This window comes from Carassius gibelio, chromosome B21 (genome assembly GCF_023724105.1).
Source record: "Carassius gibelio isolate Cgi1373 ecotype wild population from Czech Republic chromosome B21, carGib1.2-hapl.c, whole genome shotgun sequence".
Lineage (NCBI taxonomy): Eukaryota > Metazoa > Chordata > Actinopteri > Cypriniformes > Cyprinidae > Carassius > Carassius gibelio.
This window is the reverse complement of record NC_068416.1, coordinates 21,559,910-21,575,349: the sequence shown is the minus strand read 5'-3', so window position 1 is coordinate 21,575,349 and position 15,440 is coordinate 21,559,910. Positions and strand designations below refer to the sequence as shown.

Below are 15,440 nucleotides of genomic sequence, written 5' to 3'. Positions count from 1 at the left end.
CCCTGTTTTAAGTCACTGAACTCTAGACACCAAAATTGGAAGAAATATGGTTGAAGATGAGCCAGTCAAAAGTTTTGACACACCTACCCACTCTGTTTTATGACTATTTTCCCATTAGTATAATATAATTCTCAATATATATATATATATATATATATATATATATATATATATATATATATATATATATATATATATATATATATATTACTCAATTAATGTGTAACTGAAAATGGTTGATATTTTGAACACTGCTTTTCCTTCACTATCTCCACCAATTCACCCCTTTTAAATACATTTATAAAAAATAAAAATAAAAAATTATTTGTATTAAAATTGATTAAAATAGATAAATTATTATCCATTTTATTTCATAAACATTGTGTTTTCTAATTACATTTCAATATTCAAATTTCAGTACAGAAATTCTATCAAGTCACTTTTTTTTTCTGGTAGCATGCATATGCATAATAATACGCAGGACAAGGGTGTTGCAATTGTAATTTCAGATGTATTTACTCATATGTTTCACTACACAGAACAACAAACATTAATAAATACTGCTGTGGAAACGGTTCATGTCTTTACAATCATATTTATCGACAGAGGGGGAGAAAATGTAGGAAAGAAAATAGACTAAAAATACAAAATGTTAAACAAAATCCTGTATACCAATAAATTAAAAACATACCGCCAACAATAAACAGCATGACCCATTGTATAGCTTTACTTAAGGCATACTCCACTTCAGTGTAGCAACAGAAAGTGAATTAGACGTTACACAATAGAGTTTTTATCTTGAACCAAATAACCAAAGCATTGACACGGGATGACAGACATCTTCATTCATCACAACACAGATCTGTCGGTCTTACGGCACGTCTGTAAAGTAGCATGACAGCTTAGAGATGGCGGTCTTAAGAGGACTTCTCCATCTACTTTAGGGTAGGTCTACTGAACAGGCATTCTGTAGGTTAACTATTGCTATGCTAAGGGCTATACCACTGAAACATGGCCATAAGAGGACATTTTCTTTTGTGGAGTACATTAATAATGGCATTGGCGTTTGTGTAATGCTCATGCTGGTGTCGATGACACAACATACACAAAATACTGAGTGAATGCACCTTTAAACGGCAGTGTAGTAGGAAATATTTGTCTGCATATTATTATAATGAATATATATAAGCATTTGGGATATGGTCTTGGGGAGATGTTGTGTTTTGTATCCATATGAGAAGCAGTAAAAAGAAAATATGTAACTGGCTAATGACATAGCACTGTTCTAAATTTGTGAGTCCAATACACAATATTTAAAACAAAAAGCCTGTCAATTCATACATCATGTTCAAAAGTTTGGGGTTGGCAAGATTTTTTTTTTTATGTTGTTGAAAGTCGTCTCTAATGCTCGCCAAGACTGCATTTATACAGTAAAAAGATGAATACTGTGAAATATTAATACAGTTTAAAAGAACTGTTTTCTATTTGAATATATATTTTAAAATGTAATTTATTCCAATGATGCAAATGTAGTAAACGATGGAAGCTCGTTTCATCAACAGGATAAAAATTGTTAAAGGTAATTGCGACTTTTTGATTATACAATTTAGACTGTTTTTACGTCTCAATACAATTCTTTTGAAAGAAAAGTTGAAATTGTGAAGGAAAAATTGCAAGAAAAAAACTGAATTGCAATAATGTCTGAATTGTGTGATAAAAAGTCTCAATTAACGTATTTATTTTTGCCATGGCAGGAAAAATGTTTCCATAGTTGTTGAAAGAAAATAATTTGAAATAGAAATATTTTTATGTTATAAATGTCTTTACTGCCAATTTAATGCAGTCTTCCTGAAAAAATTAAAACATTTAAAATAAAAATCCTAATGATCTCAAACTTTTGAACAGTAGTGTATGAAACAAAATATTAGATTTCTATACTATTATATATTGTAATCTCTCTTAATACATTCTTTTAATTTGCCAAATAAGATGAAAACTGGAGTGTTACTAGGTTGTGCTTGGTGAAACTACATCTAAATACAGCTGGCAATGACAACTGAGTGACGATATACACGCAAGACAATAAAGTGCTCTTAAAGCTGCACAAAACAAACAACAGCTGCATGACAAAAAGAAGACACAAATACTGTAGAGCACAGTGCAGTCTTCAAATCAATGCAAGGACCTTCATACTATGAGTGTTTTTAGAAGTGATAGTGATTTGGTCACTGAATGAAACAGCTGAGATGAATTAATAAATACGTTTTTAAGGAAAGGTATCCCACTGAAGCAAAACAGCAAACGCAGAGCATCCTATTCCAGAGTACTACATTTAATGTCTCACAAAATGGTATTGCACTTTAAAATTACTATAAAGACGAGAGCACTAAAGTGTAAAATTGATTTTGAATGCAGGCTGTAGGAATTTCATGCATGTCCCATCTATAAAATAAAGGAACAATGCATTTTATGCATTTGGCACAAGCTAATTAAACTAAATGTATAGTATTTTTGTCCTGCTAATGACAGAGATGATGGAATATTTATCTGGCAGCTGCTATTACATCAACACAAGCTTTCTTCCCTTCCTAATAAATCACAACGTTCCTCGAAACAAAGAGCTCTCAAAAATGAAACACACTGAATCAGGAAATTGTACCGGATTATCTTGTTTGTCCTATGTAGAGGTACATCTTAAGTAACTAACATTTAAGTGTTTATAATTTCCGGTATGGATATCTCAATTTAAGAGTATTCCCTTCATTAGTGTTTGCTACAAAGCTACTCATAATATATTAATATGTAAGTTTGCAATGAAAATGATCTGAGAAACAAATTCACCCGGTCACTATATATTCCCTTTCATTAGAAAACAAGCACATCTTTCCTAATAACATCAGAAAGCGTCTAGAGCAGGCACTCCCAAAACGGGGAAAGAAACTGAAGTGTTGATTTTCCTTTGAAAAACGTATAAAACAGAAACGGAGTTATAAAATAAAAATAAAATCATAAGGTCTGCTGATATTACTCTTTCAGCTTTTTTTTCTCAAGTAAGTAGGCCTATTAAGTTAAATGTGACAGATCTCTCATTTGGCCAAAAGCCAAAAATGTTGGGAAAACTATTCTATAGAAGGATGAAATGTTCAGTTTTGTTCAATTTTAAAAGATATTTAAGCAGTTGTATTCTTCTATTGTTGCACCATGCATGTATATACAACTCAGCGCATCTTAAAGCTATTCACACCTAAGTCTAGCGCCCTCTGGTGATACAAAGACTCGCATCCTACCATAGGAGGAACCAATGACAGTTACATACTTGTGCATTTTCATTCATTACATTTCACTATTTTATGTTAATTTTAATACATCCATTCTATTGTTGTTGTTTTTTTTTTTAAGTTCTTTAGTAGTTAATCTATAGCTAACTGTGAGCTTAACCCACAGGGTTGGGACTGGGGGGTTCAAGGGAGGCTGGGGTTACTGAATTTGACAGGCTGTGGAGGAAGTGGCTTGGCAGCACATGCAGGTGGGGTTGACTGATTTTGGGGGGATGAGATCTAGGTCTTCATCATCTGGGATTTCATCCAATCTGTAGCCATCCTTCAGCAGCTGGATGTTCAAGTCTTGGTTTATTTGCTATAGGAAAAAAATAACAAAATGATTAGTTATCAGCGAAGTTATGGATATATATATATATATATATAGGCTACTGTAAAGTTATATATGCTACTGTAAAGATGCTGCTGAATTAGCAGTTAATTTATTTGAATGGTGTACTGTAGAGACCAGTGTAAGTCTAATGCATACCTTGACTCTAGGGGTCTAACAACTAAAAACCAAATCAAGAATCTTGGTGTGATTCTGGAGACAGACCTTAGTTTCAGTAGTCATGTCAAAGCAGTAACTAAATCAGCATACTATCACTTCAAAAACATGGCTAGAATTAGATGTTTTGTTTCCAGTCAAGACAAGAGAAACTTGTTCATGCCTTTATCACCAGCAGGGTGGACTATTGTAATGGTCTCCTCACCGGCCTTCACAAGAAGACCATTAGACAGCTGCAGCTCATCCAGAACGCTGCTGACAGGATTCTGACTAGAACCAGAAAATCTGAGCATATCACTCCAGTCCTCGGGTCCTTACACTGGCTTCCAGTTACATTTAGGATTGATTTTAAAGTACTTTTACTCATTTATAAATCACTAAAATACATTGCAGATATACTCACTGAACATAAACCTAACAGAGCACTCGGATCATTAGGATTGAGTCAGTTAGAAATACGATGGGTTCACACAAAACAAGGGGAGTCCCCTTTTGGCTGTTATGCTGCTTATAATTGGAACCAGCTTCCAGAGGAGATCAGATCGTAAAACATTAGCCACATTTAAATCCAGACTCAAAACTCATCTCTTTAGCTGTGCATTTATTGAATGAGCACTGTGCTACGTCCAAACTGATTGCACTAAAAAATTTGATATAATCATTTCCATTTTTAACTGTTTTAAATTCATTTTAAATAATATTTTAAATAATTTTTACAAGTGTTAATTCCTTGTATTATTGTTGTCTTATTGTATTATTGTTTATTTTATATGATTATTTTATTTCCTTTTATGTTAAGCACTATGAATTACCATTGTGTATGAAATGTGCTTTATAAATAAACTTGCCTTGCCTTAATGAGACGGCAAAGGGTTCAAATAGTTAAGTGGCTTTATTTCAATGCATAACTACCTGGTCCTTTAGACATCTTACCTCGGCTGAGGAATATCCAGATGATGAATATCTGGACATATCAAAGTCATCATCACTAAAAGACAACAGAATGTAAACAGTCACAATCGGGCACCTTCATTTCAGACAAACAGCTACAGACCAACGATATAATACGCCTATAATATTTCTAGTAATATTTACAAAAGAGACTTTGTTTAGTCACAGTAGAGCAAGAAAGAGAGAGAAAATGTGTAGATGACATTGCAGCCAAATGAATTTATCAGGAAAACCCAACAGCAACAGTCCGGAGCAGTAATTACAAGTTGTTTCAATGAAGCTATGCTTTCCAAGAATAAGTATGACAGGAACTAGTACAAGCATGTGATGGCCAGAACGCCTGAGCATGTGACAGACAGTGGGTGTGCGTACTAAATGTCAGGGAATGAGTGTTACATACAGAGACTTAGCGAGGCTGAATTGGAAAAAGAGAACCAGAGAGACAATGAACGACGAGTGACCAAAAAGATGACTTGATCACAACTGCAGGCAACTGAGGTCACAGAGATCCAGCAGACAGCTGGCAGCTCAGAAAGCATTAAGTTAAGAGACCCATCTGTGTGAGACGCTGCACGCTGTGCCTGATCATCTGAACCGAACAGCAACCACGCTATTGTGGCTGAACACATACTGCGACACATCACATTACAGAAGGGTTTGGGCTACACAAATGATACCGGTGATTTCAAGTGCTTTGGACTTCTGTCAACAAACATGTTTTCTTGCTTTTTTCCAACTCTCAGGGCAGGAAACTAAGAAGCAAGGCAAATCTTGATTAGAGAATTATACTGTAAATGGTGATTCTGCACTAAGAGCATGTCAGAAATCTTTAAAGGGACAGTTCACCAAAAAAAATGACAATTCTGTCATCATTTACTCATCCGTGTGTTGTTACAAACATCTATGAGTTTCATTCTTCTGTTAAGCACAAAAGAAGATATTTTGAAGAATGTTGGTAACCAGAAGTCAACAAGCTGTTTGGTTACAACAATTCTTCAAAATATCTTCTTTGGTGTTCAAAAGACACTTATACAGGTTGGAACAAGAAAATGGTGAGTAAACGATGACAGAATTTTCATTTTGGGGTTAACCATGCTTTTAATCTGTATTAAAAGGACAACAAATGAGGTCAAAAAACTGTATTTTACACTAATTTTTCTAAATAGAATTCACTCTTACAGATTCATTTTTATAAGTAAACACATCATTAAGTAAATGCATCACAGTACGCATGTTTGCATACACTATTGTTTTTTTTTTTTGTTTTTTTTTTTTATTAAAAAATTTATTTATATAACATTATTATTGGCAGTTTTTAAAAATCCCTTAAGCAACAAATCAGCATATTAAAATGATTTCAGAAGAATCATGTGACACTGAAGACAGGAGTAATGGCTGTTGAAAATTCAGCTTTACATTACAGAAATAAAATGCACTTTAAAATATATTGAAATAGAACAGTTCGTTTAAACTGTAATAAAACTAAGACGATATAAGATAATGACACTTGCTTCTGCCTTTCTAGACAATTTTGTTCATATTTAATGGGGGTCTCTGCTAGGTGAGAAAATCTCTGAAGTGACTTTTTGCTTTTGTTTGTAAGAGCAAATATTGATTCATTTTGCCAAAGCTGGTGTCTGGCTTTGCATTCAGAAAAGCACATTCATTTTAAATCTTTTATGCTTTGTCAATTTTTCACAGCAGTTTTAAGAGCACCAGCTTTACTCGCTTTAAAATTAGCTGGTATTTGATTAAATGTCAGGTCCTTTTCAGATGGAGATGGCTGGCATTGTGTCTGCTAGGAAAATGGCACAAAGCTTTAATTAGAGGATTTATTACCATTTCTCAGCATTTGATACATTCTAATCCTTCCCTTGAAGTAAAGCATTCAGAAGTATTCACAAAAGGATTCTAGAGCACTTCCCAGAGAATAACAGAATGAGGTTTTAAGTGTGAATACCTGTCAGTGTCCAGTGCTACAAGCGGTTTCTCATCTGGACTCTGGTCTAAGGATGAATAGCCTTTATTAGGGACAACCAACCTGTAATAAGAGTAGAAAAATAGAAGAGACTGACAGACCAGTTCAATCAAACATGTACATCTATGCCTGAATGGGAATGTGAATGTAGGTAGATAGATAAATTAAAGAATAAAGTTATTACTTTACCTTGTTCTGGCCATAACGTTATTTTTCTTGGGCTGCTGATTGACGGGACTACCCACAGTTCCATTCTTCACCGAGCCCTTCCTCGCAAGCTCTCGCTGTTTCTCTACCGAAAGAACAAATTCAAAACAAATCACATATCGTAAGTCTCCTATTGATAGAACGTTCAGCATTCGAAATGTAATCAACAGCGATGGTGTGATTGTAATATTTGCATACGGAATTGTTATTGGTCTTCATTCTCATATTCATTTGCATACTGAACACTTGAGTCGTCTTTGCATAAATTCCATGAACTGCAGTTCTTTTGAATCCAGATAAATACCATGGCAACACACAAAGTTTTATCATGAGTTGAGACTACAGTCTTATTAATATTCTCCGTTCTGCGTGGTTCTCTGGCTGGAGAACTGTTTCTTCAGGCGTGAAGTCTGAGCTTGACTTCTGTGTGACTTACACACATTGATCTGTGTGTGTGTGTGTGGGAGATTTCTCTGTGGTGCAATAAGTAATAAGACTGTCAGAGGGAGGACTTTAAAGTGAAGTTTAATTAACAACAGAAAATGCTGTATTTCAGGATGCCCAAACAAAGCAACAGTGAACAGAGAGTGATGTGAGATACAGATGCAGGATAGGAGAAAGAGACAGCGGAAGAGAGGACTGAGCAATAAGCAATGTTGTTGTTGTTTTTTTCTGTTATTTGGGGGAAAATTGACTAATTTTTCTTATTTATATATATTTATATATATATATATATATTTATATATATATATATATATATATATATATATATATATATATATATATATATATATATATATATATATTATTAATTATCTCTTTTTTTGTGTGTGGAAAGGTACAGTTCCTAAAAATTCAAGTCTTTTTTTTACAATATAGATAGCCATGTTTGCATTAATGTTTTTTTAACTAAGACTAAAATTATTGAAATTTGTTTTAAATAATTCACATGACACTGCAATCAAAAAAATACAAATATTTGATGAAAAACTCTAAAATAGAAAAAAGACTGAAATATTAATTTTATATAACTGAAATTTATAACTGAAATAATACTAAAATGACTGAAATAAAAATAAATTAAAGCTAAATGTAAATCTAAAAAAATATATTACTATTTAGATGGTTTTGAAACCTGAAGAATTACATAAGGATGTTTTTTACACAGAAATTATTATGCTCATATTTCAAATTTCTTATTAGAAAAGGAAAGCCCAAAAAGGTTCAACAATTGTATTTAATGAGCTGTAGATACTTTATCTGAGAGAAACATTCAGACTTGAAGGCTCATTACACTCCTGCTTATCGAAAACCACGGTCATCCATTTCACACGGCCTCTGCTAATCGCTTCTTAGCTCTCGCTCCAAACCGTATGCTTCACAATCACAATATCAAGTGGGAAAATCAATACAGTCGTTTTTACACTCAAATGAACAAATTACACTGGTGACGATATGGCATAAGTTCAAAGGGCCTCACCTATCTTCACTTGTAGCGGAGAGGGCTTGTAGTTGATGGCAATTGTCTCGGATTCTCTCGTTTCTGTTTCAGCCTCCAAAGTAGACGCTGCTGCAGGATCCTGGAGACAAGAACACAATCACACTTATCAGGTAGATGCAACACTACATTCTCACTACATGAGAAAACAACACAATTCCAATATCGAGTAGCTGACAAATGGATCTCAAGAAAGTTGTAGATTCAATAAGAATTGAGAGTGCAAATCGAGAAAACCCTTTCAAATCTGAAAGCGTGTAATGTAGAATGGATCCCTCTGGTACTAAACTCCAACCATGCTCGGTGTGCTGATGAAAAACAGACAGCCAAATCGGTTGTAAATAATGGCATCTGGTGAGACAGGCCGTGTATCAAGGGTGTTGATTTTGCTGGGGTTGGGTGAAATAACACGAGTCAGCACAATGTCACCATGTTGTCACCAGAACGGGTCATTTTAATACATCTCTCTCAAAACGTCTCAGATTTGCTTTCACAGCTGTGCTCCAGCGATTTATTGATTCTGGGAGCAGAGATAGATGTAGGGACTGTGCAGTCGAAAACTCCCAATGTACTGTAAAGCTACTGGTTATCAGATGAATCCAGATGTTGCCTGAATTTATACAAGATTTTATTCCTAAAAACATCGTGAAAATATTTTTTTTTCTGATGGTTAGCAGTATTTTCTGATTTATGCAACAAAAAAAAATTCCAATCGTAATTTTACAAAGCTACAAGAATACTTTTCGTGTGAAAATAAAACAATTAACAACATAATTTATTCAAGCGTTCTTTTCCACGTCTTTCGCCATTTTGGAGTGTACCCAGAATGTAATTAACATAATCTGCATTGTTTATGTTCAGTAGACAGACGTATAACGTATAATTTTTTTATACGTTTTCTTTGCGCAGCTTCTCGTAGCTTCGTAAAATTACGGTTGAACCCCTGATGTCACATGGACTATTTTACAGATGTCCTTGCTACATTTCTGTGCATTAATCACGATAGTATCCTTGCTGTCTATGGAGGGTCAGAGAGTTCTCAGAATTCACCAAAAAAATCTTAATTTGTGATCTGAAGATGAACGAAAGTCTATCAAGGAAAGTTTCTAACGACTCAAATGAGGGTGAGTAAATAATGACAGAATTTTCTTTTCTTTTTTTGTGAACTGTCCATTTAAAACATTTATGTAGAATGCATTATAAAAGGTTATTGAAAAGGGTATAATGCATTATAATTATTCATAATATCTTGTCGTTGTAAATAATTATAACCGGATTTAAAATGAATAGTCTAACAATTAACTGATATGTGTTATACCCCTGGTTTCATTGACTGAAATAAACTTGCACTGACTGAATTTAAAATGTTTCATTGTTAAGTATCAAGATGCACACCAGTAGCATTATTATCTAAGGCATGTTAATAAAAGCTACTTAAATGTCCTAACTGAATTATGGCCTAAACCTAGCTTAACCTAAGCCCTGTCTGTAAAACCGAGCTATTGTGTATTAACTGTGGTTACATTATTCATAAGATTATAAAAATACATTATAACGTTCATTACAAGGCATAATTAATGCATAAAAACATTTATACTGCATTATACATAAAGGCTAAGTAAAGTGTTTCCGAAACATCTATTGAAAACATTTCTGAACAAAACTGCAGTATTACAAAAAAAATAGTTTTTAAAATTAAAAGTATGACAGTCCAGTAAAATATGTTTAGTAGTTAAAGGTCTCTTACAATATTTCAAGTCTTGATTTTTTATTAATTTCATTTAGAAAATATAATGGCACTGAAATTGGACAGATTGATAAACAAATCTTACGGTCTTGTACAATATAAAATTTACAACAAGCTTTTATTACTACTCAAAGTCCGAGCCAATACACACCCTATCTTCTACACAACCTCTTTTCTGCACAGCTGTTTGGTGAAGAGATGGATGAAAGGAGGGAGATTCTAGCTGTCATAGTAACCGCCGGTACTTCCTGCATAGTTGGCTCGCATGACACCAAGCATTTTTTGTAGCTCAAGCCTTCAATATGTAGGGTCAGATTGCTCTGTGACATCACTTGGGATGGAGAGAGGCAGAACAGAGGGAGCTTGTTGGAGGAATGTTGACAGCACACCCAAACTGCCTATTCCAACAGAGCGCCTATTATGACCTAAAAAGCCTGCCTTTATTGGATGAGGCCCATGTGGCCATCTGAGAGTCTTTGGGCTGTCATCATGAGCCCCTAGAGTCATGCGATTATAGCAATGCTATGTTTTTGGTGAAGTTCATGACATACCAGATGATTAACTGAAACTTCAAACCACAAACAATCTGGTCAGTAGATAGAATGCTGTGAATTGAGACACACAAGGGTTTTCAAACATTCTGATGCCACAGAAACCCAAACATAATGAAACCCTTAATATGAAAATATAAAGGCCACTATATAATTTCATACATACACATATATATATATATATATATATATATATATATATATAAATATATACACACATATACATATATATATACACACATAAACATATATATATATAGAGAGAGAGAGAGAGAGCTCATGAAAGTCAGTAATCCAGTATTTCAAAATAATAGAATATTTACATCTGAGTTTCATTCAATGACAATAGTATAAATTCTGGGTATCGCTTGTTCTTTGAAACCACAATAATAGGGAAGACCGCTGACTTGACAATGGTCCACAAAACAATTATTGACACCCTCCACAAAGAGGGTAAGTTACAGAAGGCCATTACTGGAAGGGCTGGCTGTTCACAGAGTGCTGTATCAAAGCATATTAAATTTTTTTGTTGACTGGGAGCTAGAAATTGGTTAGGTAGCCTTCTTTTCAAATAAAAGTAAAAAGTAGTTTTGCTTTTCATTTGAAAATCAATGTCTGGAGTCTGAAGGAGAGGCACAGAATCGAAGTTGCTTGAAGTCAAATGTGAAGTTTCTGAAGTTAGTGATGATTTGGCTGCCGTGACTTCTGCTGGTGTTGGCCTATTGTGTTATATCAAGTCCAAAATCAATGCAGCCATCTACCAGGAGACTTTGGAGCACCTTATGCTTTATGGAGATGCTTATTTTCTTTTTCAGTGGGACTTTAGCACCTGCCCACTGTGCCAAAATCACTTACAAGTGGTTTGCTAACCATATTACTGTGTTTGATTGGCCGGCCAATATACCTGACCTGAACCCCATATGGGATATTTTCAAGAGAAAGATGAAAAAAGTCCATACAACAATACTGATCACTTCAATGTCGATTGAATATATATATCCTCAAATAATACAATAAAATATAATAAATTATTTAAGTAATAAAGACTACTATATACAGAGATATTTGGGGAAAAATAAAACTTAACAAGGAAAATAAAAGAATATAGCACAAACTACTAAAACTAAAATCAAAAGAAAAAATATAAAAATGATAGCAAATTAAAATGACTATAAAAACATATATGATACCATAATGTAAAAATAATACTAAAATAACATTGATATGATTTATGAACTTTTCCACTAAGCACCTATTAGCAATATAAAATATCAGTATCAAAATGTTATATCAATTGTCTAACATTAACAAAACAAATATGCTTAGCTCATGTCAGCAGAATAAAAGATGCTAAAACCTTTGGAGGGGTCACTAGATCTGTATCATAAAGAAATCCACTTGGGGAACAAACATGAAGTAGACTTGTTATTGAAGGAAACCTCTTTGCCCACTGATTCAGTCTTGGCATAGTGCCAGCTGTAGGCCTGGCAGGGCTCTCACAAACCCTTTAAGCTCAGCACCAGCTAAAGAGACCAGCAGGGGATTGTGGGTAATAGCAGGATACCATCAAGCTCCTGAAGCATCTAGTCATATGCTGGGCATAAAGTCCACTGTGATTCATCTTTATCTCCAGCTGTTGCTCGTCCACAATGTAATTTTCATTTTTTCGAGCATCAGGATACAGCTTCAAAGCAAGGTAATGCTGCACGTCAACATAAATGTAAAAATGCTATCTGTTTTTGTACTTCGTGGTCTACAAAGGACTCTGTTGAGTAATCCAATGTTATTGAGTCTTTGTTGGACTACACATGCTACACAAATCTCAGAGCAACACCACAAAGAACAACATTAAAGTCATGCATATTCCAGCTACATGTACAACTGCCCGTGAAATGTATGCAAGATCTACTGGAGAAAACCAAGCCTCAGAACATACACAACCCAATCTGATGCAACCCTAATCTCTGGTCTCATTGTTTAAAGCTGATCTACAAGGTGATCAGAAATCTATAGGAACTGAAACACATAAGCAAGTCTGAATTGATCTAGAGCAGAGCAAGTTTCACACATCTACAGAACCACATCAAAAACAAGGTTACTATGATGAATCTGACACATTGACACATTGTACACCTGTAGGTCTCGTGTAAAATCTCTCCCAAGGACTAATGTTCATCCTCATGAATGTCAATGAGGTCAACTTTTAACAACGGGAAAAGATTATAGATTAAATATATATTAATATATATTAATGGCATCGTGTGGGACATTATGATCTGAACTCCAGGACCTTTATGCCCCTTCTGACCACATGTTTTGTCAATATGGCATTTTGGTGATGTTGGTTGATGAAGGAGATGAAGATGAGCAAATGCTGACACAGCTGAGGTGATAAAAAGGATTGGTGGGATTACATGACAAGATGTACTCTGGACCAGTCACAGCAAGCATGATCCATAAGGTGACTACCATGATAGTGGTTAATCAGAATATCAACAATAACCAACATATAGTGTTGTCACGGTACCAAAATTTCAGTATTCAGTAGTAAACAAACCATTAATTCATTCATTCACACAGAGACGAGACGCGAAGAACATGCAGGATTCAGATTTCAACCAACTTTTGTGGCTTAACATTTACAGATACTGGTCCATATGGAAATTTGATTTGATTAATTTATGCTAACGTTGACAAATTCCGTGACTGTCCATATTAAAATGTAAGTTTAATTTTCATGACTGTATTTTGAGATTCTGTCTGCGTTTTCTGCTTCGCAGAAATTATAGCACTGTATGCATCAAGAACTTAAAGACACCTGGTACCAACACATTTTCATTTTTTTTGTACCAAGTTGGTACCGAAGTACCGGGTCTTTTGACAACACTATCAACATATATATTCTATAGCCCTATATTTTAATTTATTTATATAAAATTAAAGGGGTGGGATGGGGTATTTTCTGAGGGGTATTTACTGGTTAGGGTTTGTGTCAGGACAATGTTTGTTCGACAAGTATGTTTTCTATAGCCAACAAAAGATGCTGATCCTAGAAAATCGCCTACCTGGCAAAATTACAGTCACCACAAACCGACAAGCGCTGTGGCAGCTAACTGTTATTGCAGCCCTCTTTTTATCCACATGGCATTCTGAAATTAAACTGGCCATTTTTTCTTATTTATGTAACTTAATCTATGTATGGTACAACAAATCAGAAAGCCAATAACTAGTAAATTCATAAAAGGATGGAGACATATTGCAGTCGGTGTATGTCATTTTCTGTCCACAGAAAAATGAATTGCAATGAGAAAGCACAGTATGTTGTATAGAGTAACAGCTGGGTCTTTGCCACTTTGGGAATAGTGGGGCGCCTATGAAAAAGGAATGACATTATCAAGCCGGGCCATATCTCACCAGTCCAGCATTTTTTTAAGTGCACACTTCAGTCCAGCCAGATAATGCAGGCCTACTAACTGAATGAAAACATACTTACTTCACTGGAAATCGATGTGTTTACACAAGCTCTGAAACAAATAATACATTCAGGAAATTCAAGATGTGTGTGTCTGACTGGGCTGACAGGTGCAAATCTACTCAAGTCAAGTACTTTACGGCTTGTATTCTTTCTATGAAAGCACAAGGACGGTAATTACAACTTAAATTTTACAGTATTTGTGTTATTCTTACTTTAATTTTATTTAATGTACAAATTCTAATTCAGTTTAAGCTTAAAACAATAAAAACATTTAGAGACCGGTTTGCGTCATCATAACGCATCATTGCGTGGTCCTGATATTACCACAACAAACCATTGCAAAGCAGTTAATATGCTAAAATTTTGCTATTTGGTTTTGTAAAGTAACAATTCCACACAATCACTAAAGTGAACTTAATCATTTGGTTCTCGGCGATTCATTTGAACAATAGCCTAAGCGTCTTTTCCAGTGCGATACACAGGGAGTCGACCTGATTCAAACTCAGTAAACAAGAAGACCGATTAATTGAAAAGCTCCGATTCAAAAGAACGTAATATTCACGAATCGGACAGCTATTAACAAACATCCATTTCTGTCCGTCAAAAAAATTATATCATCATCAGTATATAACTTGTGTTGTGAGTGATTTATTTGGGTCTCATTAAGGCAGGTTTACGAAAACATAAACGCGACTGAGTACATGTCAGTAGCCTACCATAGCAACTGGCATAGTATCAGCATAGATATGTCGGTTTTGTCTAAATAACCCCACCGATCCTTTAGATGACATCTGGTAAGTTAATGTGCCTGACCTTTGTGGAGCAGCCTGGTTCGGTTAGGTAATACAAAATTACTAGTCTTCTCACACAGTGTCATTTCCCACGACCTGTAAAGGTACACAGTGTTATTCTCTACGTAGTGCGAGTGAGTGATACTCACCAGCAGCTTCATCTCTGGATTTACCGGTGGCACTTGAAATCTGTCAATTTCTTCCATCATTTTGATAAAACGTCAGTCTTGTAAAGTAAAGCACAGATGCTCGAGGTGATATCCTAATTGAAAAACACATTTATTCCCTCTCTGGGACGGTTCAAAGATGCCAAGCTCTCCAGCATCACCTCTAGCTGTTTTCCGCTATCTGCCTATTACCAGTCAGGGGTGACTCAACAGCAACAGCAACATCTGACTTCCGGGTCCGGGACCCTCC

The 15,440-nt window shown here is 34.9% G+C and overlaps 1 protein-coding gene across 1 annotated transcript; it reads right to left on the bottom strand.

The window, feature by feature from the left end:
* Window positions 1-491: 491 nt before the first annotated feature.
* On the bottom strand, window positions 492-15,435 carry fam219aa (family with sequence similarity 219 member Aa). The gene is made up of 6 exons (XM_052588639.1): window positions 15,173-15,435; window positions 8,442-8,541; window positions 6,944-7,046; window positions 6,737-6,817; window positions 4,759-4,813; window positions 492-3,636 (listed from the first exon to the last, which is right to left on the bottom strand). Exons 1-6 carry the CDS (start codon window positions 15,230-15,232, stop codon window positions 3,478-3,480), a joined length of 558 nt encoding a protein of 185 aa, XP_052444599.1. The 5' UTR covers window positions 15,233-15,435; the 3' UTR covers window positions 492-3,477.
* Between the last annotated feature and the right edge of the window lie 5 nt (window positions 15,436-15,440).

Coding starts and splice junctions, on each gene's coding strand:
- fam219aa (XM_052588639.1), bottom strand. CDS start 15,232: ATGATGGAAGAAATTGACAGATTTCAAGTGCCACCGGTAAATCCAGAG. Junction 7,047..8,441: donor TCCGCTACAAGTGAAGATAG/GTGAGGCCCTTT, acceptor TTCTTTCGGTAG/AGAAACAGCGAGAGCTTGCG. Junction 3,637..4,758: donor CTGGATATTCCTCAGCCGAG/GTAAGATGTCTA, acceptor TTTTTCCTATAG/CAAATAAACCAAGACTTGAA.